We start from the raw sequence: 11932 nt of genomic DNA on the forward strand, positions 1-11932 counted from the left end.
AATAAGAATCAGTATATATAAATTGAAAACTAGTGAAAACACAAACACATGAAGTCAGTGAGAACTAGAAAATTATTAGTTTAATTTTTTTTATTTAGGAACCAATTTGAATTACTTGCCACTAAAAGGAGAATATAGAAAAAACTAACAATGTATTCAATGTGAATAAAAACAGATCATGGGCAAAGCTAAGTAAATGGGCAAAGATTCAATGTGAATGATAACATATAATGGGCAAAGCTAAGTAAACCCTACCAGATTACACATGTAGTAAGCACTAAAGTTGCAACTCCAGCCTCAATGAATGTGAATACATAAGGTCTATTCAAATATAAACAAATTTTATGAAATAAAAGCATAGTTACAATGCAAAGATTCAAAGATTTTCCCCTAGCAGTAAGGGGGTTCGGGGGCTCCCCCCGACGTGGGTCCCGCTGCACGGTCAGCGGGCGGGGGGTCATAGGGGAAAGATTTTTTTTGGGGGGTTGCGGTCGTTGTGTTGGGACGTTGCAAGTTCAAACCCCAATAAAAAGAATGTAATTACAATAAAAATGCTGCACCCTCGCACCTAAGTTTTTACCGCACCCCCGCACCCGCACCCGCACTCATGTGACATAGGTTGTAAGACCGTAAAAAGATAAAGATGCAAATTTGACCCTACACATCATGTCGTAGTCAACTTTACCATATGAAAAATAAGCACAGAATGCACATAATAAACATGATCCAAGGATTGGTTTTGGCCTTTGAGTTTGGATCTATAGAAAACACATAATGTACTGCTAGAATGAGTCAAATAACGTGCCATTTTGCATCTGGTTTCATGCATTCTAAATCAATAGACAGAGAAAAGAAAGCATAGTTCAATGGCACATATATAAAGAAGGACATGTAGGTGCAAGAGTTGGTTTGTTACCACTAACTAGCTAGCTAGCAACTAATGTTGTTGACCCGAGTCATGATGCAGGTGGGGAACCCAGAAACAGATTTATACTTCAACTCAAAGGGGCTGGTAGAATATGCATGGAGTCATGTAGTCATACCAGACAACATGTATCTCTTCATATCGCACGTTTGTGATTTCAAGTTTCTCAACTGGACAAATGAATGTGAAGCTGCGAGTTGAGAAAGTTTCTCAAGTTTCACGCGTGAGAGAGAGAGAATGTTGTATCACGTGAGAGAGAAGAGAAGAGCTAAGAAGAAGAAGAAGAAGAGGAGAACGAGAGAGAAAAGAAAACCCGTACCTGTTTCTGGTCTCCACCACAAGAGAGAATGCTCTGTCGTGAGGGAGAAAAGGTTGCTGTGAGCTGGGAGAGAAGGTCGTGAGAAAAAAAAAACAACAATAGGGTGAGAAAAAAAGTAAAAGAATAACATAAAAGAGTCAGTAGGGCTTTGTTTAAGCCCTAGTTTTTGGTCAAATGAGGGTTTTGACCCTCATTTGACCAAATCAATTGAGGCGTTTATGCCTTATTCTGAGGCTCGCCTCACCTTGAGGCATGCGCCTCAAGGCCTATGAGGCACACGCCTCATAGGTTTTGCGCTTTACCCATGCGCCTCAAGGCATGAAGCCCCTCGCCTTGAGGCGAGGTGCGTTTTTTGCACCTTGAGGCGCGTTTTTAATAACACTGCACACAACTAAGCTATTGTTGCAAATATTTTTAGCTTTACCAATCTACACAAAGGCTAAATAGATATCTCAGAACATCTCCAGCAATTTATACTAAAATAGATTATAACAGCTAATTCTTCCTTCATTTGGATTATCATTATGAACAAACAGTGACACATAAACCTGCTCAACATGAAGGCAAAAGTTCCCAAAATTTTCTAACCTTGTTAAGAAAATTTCCATTAGATATATTTCCCTTGAGAGGCCTGTAATGTCACATAATATGATGCCTATATCATTAATCACAAGAATACAAGAACCACCAGTGCATGGAAAGCATACCTACAAAACCATAAGGCTTGGGGTTCATAAAACAAAACCTATGTCACATAGGTATGGATGCAGGTATAGGGTATGACAGGGTACAAAGGTAGGACACGACAATTTCTAAAAGGATGGATGTGTTAAGATATATGTAATGTCGTGGTATCTTGTAAATATGTTGTACATACCTAAGTATACTTGTAGGTTTCTCTTTGTATTTCTTTCTTTTTGTATTCAAGTATCTTTGGTATACCTATTGGGTATCAAGTTTTTAGTTTAATTATTTTGTAGATTAATTGCACTTAACATATACTTTCAGGGGCAGAATAGGTACTTTAATTTAAATTTATTTTTTAGTCATTATTTAAATGACTAATTTTGTATTTTTGTATTTTTATATTTTCGTCAAACTTGGCTGACCAGGTAGTGGTTGGGACCAAGGTTGCAAGTGTCATATCATTGCCCATATCGGTCGGACCAAAATTAAGACTATATAGTATTAAATCATAAAATATCAATTTTTTTTAAGAAAAAATTTTAAAAAATAAAAAAAATCATATCACCTAATATAGAATTGTACAAAATATAATCATAAAATCACATATGAAACATTTATATCTATATGAGCCGCATAAAACATCATCAAATATCACCTAATATAGAATCAATAATATTGCATGCATGTCTCACAAGAAAAATGCAAAATATTAAATATCTTGCAATTATGAACATGCCACAAGACTTATACTTTTATATTACATAAACAAAAATAAAATAATAAAGTCTATAAATAATAAAATGTTAAATAATCAAGTTTTTTTAAACATATTCTATAAAACCTCAATAATCATAATCATCTTCATTATCATTATCTTCTTTTTCTTATTCTCCTCTTTCTTCGACATCCACATCATTTTCAAGATACAGAGGGTTTTCATCATCTACCTAATGTGATTCTTTCACGTTAATCCACCAAATGTTTTCTAAATTAAAAAAAGTTCATGTTTTTTCTTCAACTCATGCATTCAATTCATCAAAATGTTTCAAAATGATATATGATCAAATTATTCTTTGTGCTTCCTTGATGATAACATTTTGATTTGCCTAAAAAGATGACATAAAAAAAATAAAATTAGTTAGGTTTTGAATGATATAAAAAAACTTTAAATAAATACATGAAAATGACAAATAATCTTTATAATTTTGCATACCTTTGCCTCAATCGTAAGTTGTAGCAAACGTAAATGAGGTGACTCTTTTATGCTTCAATCTTTTTTTTTTGTATAAATTTGCTCATTTTTTTTTCATCCACTTGCACTATATATTTGCTTAAGAATGCACATAGCAAAAACTCTTAAATTTAGAACATTTCCAAGCCTGACCCGCCACATTTCTGAAGAAAAAACAAAAACATGAGAAATCAATAAGACAATAAGAGACACAATCATATAAAACATCATAACTAAATAACAATATGAAATTAAAATTGAAATAGTGGGGATAGACCTGTCCCTACCTAGGTGTTGCATGTCTGGCATTTGATACGTGCAACGTTAAGGACAAAACAAAGTGCATCCTGTGTAAAGTGTATGTATAGGACGTGCTAGTCACACCCTTAAGGGTGCGATTGGCGAGTCTGGGACAAAGGCTTGCGTTTCCTGTCGGTGCGGTGTTTGTCCCATGATGCAAACACATGACAAGGTCTAGATTGGGCTAATATGGAATGAGTATATGGGATGGATATGGATATGGATATGGGTCACCCACAAGGTCTAGATTGGGTTTTTCTCCACGTGTGTACAAGTTGGATATCACTACAACAAAGCAGTGGATTAGCGACGACCTCATTCCGTCGCTAATCCATCGCTAACCGGCTTAGCGAAGGATTAGCGACGGATAGCTTACGTCACATTTTTTTCAACGCTAACTGGCGACAGAATAAATCCGTCGCTAATTGCGACAGAATAACGAACAACGAATTCTGTCGCAAATCCGCTGGTACTAAACGACAACCTCGGCTTAGCGACGGATTTACAACCGTCGCTAAATTATATGTATAGCGACAGATATATCCGTCGCAAACAAGAAAAAAAATATTTGAAAATTAAATATCGAGAACGCTACAATTTATATTTCCTGTAAATAAAAAACAAAGTACACATAAAATTTCATATAAAAGGAATCTAAAACAATTAATCGTTCCACTTTAAAATTAACAAGTTTAATTATTTACAATTCAACAATTACATTTTTGAAACAAAAAAAAAATAGAACAAATTCAACACATTAATCTAATCATCGCCAAGATTTTGTGCGTCTTCTTGTTCATTGCCTTGATCTGTCCATTCAGCTCCGCTACGCTGATTATCGCTAGCAACCTACACAAGAAAAGAACAATCAGTATTGATAAACAAAATATATTAAAATAAATTATACACTATATGTGATTCTATCATGTGCTCATATGTGTTCTAAGGCAGTAAAAAAACTCTATATGTGATTCTATCATGCTCATATGTGCTCTAAGGCAGGAAAAAAACTCTATATGTGATTCTATCATGAATGATATGTGTTCTAAGGCAATAAAAAAACTCTATATGTGATTATATCATGCTCATATGTGCTCTAAAGCAACCAGAAAAACTCTACATGTGATTTTACCATGCTCATATGTGCTCTAAGGCATGCAAAAAGCCTATATATGTGATTCGATCATGCTCATATGTGTTCTAAGGTAGTCAAAAAATTGAATATGTGATTATAGCGTGCTCATATGTGTTCTAAGGCAGTAAAAAAAAACTCTATATGTGATTCTACCATGCTCATATGTGCTCTAAGGCAGGCAAAGCAAAAAACTTTATATGTGATTCTATCATGAATGATTTGTGTTCTAAGGCAGTAAAAAAACTCTATATGTGATTCTAGCATGCTCATGTGTTTTAAGGCAGTCAAAAAACTGAATATGTGATTATAGCATGATCATATGTGTTCTAAGGCAGTTAAAAAGCTGAATATGTGATTATAGCATGCTCATATGTGTTCTAAGGCAGTAAAAAAAACTTTATATATGATTCTATCATGCTCATATGTGCTCTAAGGCAGGCAAAAAACTTTATATGTGATTATAGCATGCTCATATGTGCTCTAAGGTAGGCAAAAAACTCTATATGTGATTCTACTATGCTCATATGTGTTCTAAGGCAGGCAAAAAGTTATATATGTGATTCGATCATGCTCATATGTGTTTTAAGACAGTCAAAAAACTGAATATGTGATTATAGCATGCTCACATGTGATTCTACCATGCTCGTATGTGCTCTAAGGCAGTTAAAAAGCTGTATATGTGATTCTAGCATGCTCATATGTGTTATACGACAGTCAAAAAACTGAATATGTGATTATAGCATGCTCATATGTGTTCTAAGGCAGTCAAAAAACTGAATATGTTAAGGCAATCAAAGTTACATGAAATCTAACGACATGCAATATATTGCATGAAACTTTCATACCTGAGAGGGACCTGCAATCAAAGTTCCCCTATTCAGCAAAAAACTGTTGAACTCAGCTCGAAGAACGTCGACGACAGTTTCATGAAAGTAATCACGCATTGTGTCCTTAACGATCTGGCGTACATCATCACTAGAAAGAATAGGCTACTGCTTGGAGCTTATGTCGACGGAAGAGGTCTGTGAGCCGTAACTGGAAGAAGCAATAACATGTGAAGTGCTCATATTACTCCCAAACCCGAACACACGACCCTTTTTGGGTTCACCTGCTGCAGTCACCCATGCTGCAGGATCAAATGATGAATGTTGAATAGTGTCATCGCCATATCGCTCTACCATCTGCTGCTCATATGTCTCCTACAAAATAATGTTTAAAGTATGCATTAATAATTAATGATAATATTATGATAACTTTCATATTTCAATGATTATTAATAGAATAAATACATACCGTTGTCGTTCTCACCTTCTCTGATACGAAGTCTCCCGTGGTCTTTCGTTTATGTGTTTCAACAAACACTTCCTTATATGGTACAATGCCTCCTTTTTCTGCTTCATGCGAAGTTAAATGATAAAAGATTTAGTTAACAAGTTTGCAACAATACTTATAAAATTAATATTATATATTAATGAGTTACCATTTTCTGCAGGTGGCTCACAAATGTCTTAGATCCACCTATGTGCAGATGGGCTTCAAACATTTTTACTCGATTTTGTACAGCCTTTGCAGAGCGATTTCGAAATGCATCCTCCACCCACTTATCGTACATTCCATCCCAATAATGTCTCCTGATAGTAATAGGGCCATGACCCTTCCACTGTAGTGGATCATCTAATCCGCCATATGCTTTTTTTGCTGCAGTCTTCATATTATGCAGCATGTCTGCAAATCGATTGGCAACCACCTTCTGCCACACCTTCCTTGCATCATTTTCTTCCACCGTAGTTGTGAAGCAATTCGAAGCCTACAAATATTTTCAGAAAGTTATTAGACATGACTAAAAAAAAATTAAATATGAAACACATTAACCATGAGAAACAACTGTATACCGTGAATGAGGACCACAATCTATCTATCACCTCTTTTGGATACTCTTTTCATTGAGCGACTGATCCTGATAGATGTTGAAGAAGTGAATTCCTAATCTCGCGTAGTACTTCTTGTGGCTCAAACCTCGTGTTGTGTATGAATTGGTACACAGTAAATATTAATATAAAATATTTATAAGATATATAATAATTGAAAACGAAATACTTACAATCGATTATCGATATACACTATTTGAATGAGTCTTCTTGTGCCAGACTGAGAAGACCCTGCATCCTGTGTTGGCTCCTGACTTATGTGATCAACTGGTGTAGGTGGGTCGTGTACAGGCGAAACATCATCTATAAAAAAATACGTTAGAAATTCTCAGAATGCGCATTTCAACTAATCAAGCATCCAATTAGTTAAATGATATACCTATAACAAAAGCCCGTGAAGATGAAGGTTGGGTCTAGCTACTATTGGATGAACGACCACTGTAACCTCCACGAACCATATTCTAACAAATAACAAATGTCATACAATACATTCAAATAATTCGCATTAAGTATTACAATACATTCAAATCATTCGCATCAAGTATTGCAATACATTCAAATGATTCGCAACAAGTATTACAATACATTCAAATAATTCAAATCATTCACATCAAGTATAATACATTCACGGTTTGCAGTCATTTTCTTATGATGCTACGAATAATAACCTAACCAGTTAAAAGAGAACCATCAGAATGCTATGATAAAGAAAATATCAAATTTATCATGCAATATATGATGTCATACAATAACAAAAATTATGATGCATGCATTGATAACTTAATATTTTCATGTGCAAACTATTAATGACACGATACAATCATTTGAAGCATGCTTTCATTATACAATTTCACATAAAAGCCATAATCAAATTGAAAGTAACTACATGCAAGCATGAATATAATTACATCAAACATTGTAATACATCGTAATCATTCATATCAAACAAATGGCAAACATGTACCTGTAGCAAACACACTTCAATATTCCACTAACTACTACCATGCCTAGCATGGAATCCGTACTCTAAAAATAAGAACACTTCTATATTCATACATTAAAATCATGTTCAACATGATCTCCGAAATCCAACAAAGAAACCCTAGATATCAACAACTAAGTGAGTGTGTGAACAATAAAGTGTTACATCTAATAAATTAAATAACATGTGATGCGCTTGCATCACTTACTCACCACAGGTATTTACCCGATTTGCATTGTTTTTGTCACTTACTTACCATAGGTGGCTGAGCACAAACAGGTTCCATTGAGAAATCTGCAAAAAACACTATTTTAAAATGAAGTCACCATAAAAAAAACCCGAGGCAAATGATAACATCTTGCATAGGCCTTGAGAAGCACATTACCCAATGACCTACTGAAACCGCAGGGGGTCGACCCCCTGCAGGAATGCAGGGAGTCGACCCCCTATCGGAAACCGCAAGGAGTCGACCCCCTGCCGGAACGTAGGGGGTTGACCTCCTCCGTTTCGGTAGGGATCGACCCCCTACCGAAAACCGCAGGCGGTCGACCCCCTGCTGTTCCGGCAGGGGGTCGACTCCCTGCCGAAACATAGGGGGTTAACCCCTTGCCTTTTTGACAGGGGGTCGACCCCCTTAACGTATTTTAGAAATTACCTGTCTCCGGGCGGCGGCGAACGACGAACGGTGGGGCCGGCGAACAGTGGACGGTCGGGCCGGCGAACGGTGGGGCCGGTGAACGGCGAACGACGGAAGGCTGGCGGGAGCGGAAGCAGCGAAAGAAGAAAAGAAAAAGAGGGCTCGGATTAGGGTTATGCAACAATTTGTGACGGCTTAGCGACAGATTAATTCCGTCGCTAAGCCGCCGTAAATCAAAACACGTAAATGGCGACGAAATATATTTCGTCTCTAGTTAGTGACGAAAGATTATCCGTTGCAACCGCCGTCGCTAAATGTTGCATCCGTTACGACAAAATATTTCGTCGCAAAATCCGCTGCTAATTAGCGACGAATTTTGCGATGGGATATATTCCGTCGCTATTTTCGTAAATTTCATTGATTATAGCGACGGATGTGTTTCGCTCGTTAATCTGTCGCTAACTAGTGACAGAATAATTCTGTCGCTAAATTTTGCCGCTAATAACCTATTAAGAAGGTCAAGATCCAGATCCGATTAGGACCTGTATTTTTTGGGTTCAGGTCTGAAGGATTTCGAACCTACAAGGCCTAGATTGGGCCAATTAATACGGAATGAAGTAAATCTAATTTTGGTTTTTGGTTTTGTATGTTAGCTGGGTGTGGATAAAAATTACTAAAATGAACTGGGTGTTGTCTGGATCATACATGACAGATATTTACGATTTCTTGAAAATATGATGTGACGTTAAGGACACCATTTTAAACAACCAAAATATCATGATTTTTCAACATATCGTAATTTTGTAATTTTAATGAGGATATTTTGATTTTATCATGATATTTATGTTCGTGTCAGCCATATCTTGAGAAAAAATTGTGTTAACTTATTTTTTATATTCTTCATTTTTTCTTTTTTATGTATCTTTGTTCTTAGTTTTATAGGTTATTTATTTAGGGTGATATTTTACTGATAAAAATGCAAAATAAACAAAAATGGTTTAATTTCTCATGACACACAGTTGACTGTTGTTGTTGTTGTTGTTGCCCTTGCCTACAAGGGCTTTGCTCACGTGGTAGGGGCAACTTGTGAATGTCACCAAGTTGACGGGATATCACAAGTTTGAAACCCACATGTGGCGGCTCTTGCCGCAAGGTCAAACCTAGGCGTACTCTCTAGTGGACAGGGAGGACCTCAAAGGTTTTTATCAACCGAAGTCCAGCCAATGTGAGGTCAGTGATGAAGTATTTTTTTACCTTAGATTATCCAAAAAATTGGCTGCTGTTGTTTTTGTCATTTTAAACTTTTGTAACCATGATCTGGATTTACTTGACTAGCTGGCAGGATTCATTTGAATGCAATCTGAATTATCCAACCCATTGACATTCCTTTTTTATTTTTTTTTATTACGCCAAAGGAAAAACCTCTAGTCACTGAACATACATTGGCAAAATCTTTGAGGTCTCCCTGCACACTGGGGAGCCCAACCAGATTTTAAACTTTATCATGATCTGTATTTAGTTGATTTATCTGCTATGATTCATTTGAATGCAATCTACATGATCCAACTTATTGACATCTTTTATTTATTTATTTATTTATTTATTTATTTATTTATTTGACTAAGCCAAGGGAAAAGTCCCCTGTTGTCGAACGCAAATTGGCAGGATTCCGGTTGGTAAAGACCCTGAGGGTCTTCCTCCATACCCACAAGGGAGCACACCCATGTTTGACCTTATAGAAAGGGATGCCATCCGTGAGTTTCGAACAGTAGTCATTCCGTGTAAAGTAACAAACGAGGGTGGCCACTAGCCAGGAAGGTGGAGCCCTTTGGACTGTGTTTCTATTTTTCCCTTCGGATTCCATTCTTCCATTTTTTTTAATTGTGTTCCTTTGTATTTGGAAAAGTGTTCCTCCTTTGCCTTTTTTTTTTTTTTCAATTTACAGATATGCTTCTTTTGGTTGCTTGCTACATAAGATTGGAGTTGGAACCAATGTTGCCAGTATGGTATCGGCCCTGAATAGTTTGGCCAACGATTCAGGTGAATCGGCGCCGATACTGATTCTCAAGTGAATCGTTAAAAAATATTTCGTGTCAATTAGAATGTGACACGTTAAAACCATTAAAATAATATTAAAAACTAATTTTAAATATTTTTTACATTTATTAAACAATAGTCTATTTCGTATTGATTTTCTACCGATACGATACATATCGGCTGATTCAGGCCCATAATGACAATACGGGTTCGAACCCAAAATTCCATGTCAGCTTTAGAAAAATTACAAGTTGGAGTAGGGTTTGTATGGGGTACCCGACCCAAACCCGAAATTCAGGTACATTTTCTTTTCTTTTTTTTATTTGTGACGATGAACCTTCTTAGGGACATGGGTCACTTAATTGGCCAGGCGTACGAAGTGAACCCTGGGTAATCCAGCAGCCCCACATCTTACGGAGACTGACCAAAAAAATGCAGTGGGGGTACATCCTGCAAGCAATGGGATTTGATCCGACATCCTTCATCTCTAGTGTCTTCACACACACCCTGCTAGCCATGTGTGCTCAACGGACATGGAAATATTGTTTGGGTTGAACATAGAAATAAATCATCTCATTTCTGTTCTAATTCTAACAAAAGAGGAGTTTGATTCTCCCCTTCCTTGTTGGATCTTGTTTTTCAATAAATTAGAAACCTCTTTAAGAAAATAAAAATTAGTGATTATATATGCTTCTTTTTCAATTTCACGCATGCACACGTTGTGTTTTTGAAAAATGAAAATAAAGTTAAAAGGAGATTTACTTTCAAAATCTCATGAGATTTCAAGGGTACGTTTGATGGCATTTTTCAAAAGTTTGGAAGCATCTTTTCAAAAGTAAAAGTAAATCACATGAGATTTGAAATCTAATGAGATTCAAAATCATTTTGATTTTGAATCTCATGCAATTCAAATCTCATGTTTGTTTAATGTGAGGAAAGAAATCCCATTTGCATCATAATCTAATTTTTTTTGTTTGGTAGCTTGACACGAGATTCAAATGTCCATACTGTAGCCTAAGGAATAGATGGAAATGAACCTGCATTAAGGAAAAATTTCTATCAACGAATGTACACCAAAATTCATCCTAGTTATTCCTCTAATCAAATCCCTAACAGGCGCCAATACAAGCTCTAATATCTCTCTCATCAGAACATCAAATTTCAGTTGAAAAGCAAAAAAGATGCAAAGAAGCTGTGAGAATTCACCAATTTGCTTAGAGAAACCTCTAAGGAGACCGACACTGAGCCATTGCTGCAGATTTGATGGTAACCCCGTGTGGGAGAGGGAGCGGAGCAGAGAGCAAAAAGGAAGAGAGTAAGTAGGGTAGGGAGTCACTGCCTTTCAAGAGAGGGAGAGGAGGGAGAAGAAGAGATGGGAAAGAAGAAAGGGGCATCGTCAGATGGAGAGGGATTGGAGCTGTCGCCGTCAGAGGAAAGGGGAGAGGGGTGAGATGATAGACGTTGGGGCATTGAGATTCGTGTTGCTGTTTGGCCAACTCATTCTTCGTCAGTTTGGCTAGAAACTTATGTATTGTTGATCTTGTGTTTGAACAATTGTTAACAGTGGTTTTGTTTTTGATTGCTAGATTATTGATTTATATTGAAAAATGTTGGATTTGATTGGTGTTTTTTGAAAGTTCATTTTGTGAAAGTTGTTTCAAATATTATCGCGTGTTTAGTAGATGTTGATCTAACCAAAGTTGGGTTTAAGGATAAAAGGATTAGTTTCATTGAAGAACTGAATTAGAAGT

General features: G+C 36.4%; 1 protein-coding gene across 1 annotated transcript in view; it reads left to right on the forward strand.

Annotated features, from left to right (window-relative positions):
• LOC149847251 (uncharacterized protein At2g38710-like) overlaps positions 1-11618 on the forward strand; it is a 60333-nt gene extending 48715 nt beyond the window's left edge. Inside the window, exon 5 of the mRNA XM_089998358.1 lies at positions 11440-11618. Coding sequence (XP_089854484.1) covers positions 11440-11504 — 65 coding nt within the window. The 3' untranslated portion in view covers positions 11505-11618. The remainder of the gene's footprint in view (positions 1-11439) is intronic.
• The last annotated feature ends 314 nt before the right edge of the window (positions 11619-11932 follow it).

The sequence above is a fragment of the Nuphar pumila genome, chromosome 2, assembly GCF_984573655.1.
Source record: "Nuphar pumila chromosome 2, dmNupPumi1.hap1.1, whole genome shotgun sequence".
Taxonomy (NCBI): domain Eukaryota; kingdom Viridiplantae; phylum Streptophyta; class Magnoliopsida; order Nymphaeales; family Nymphaeaceae; genus Nuphar; species Nuphar pumila.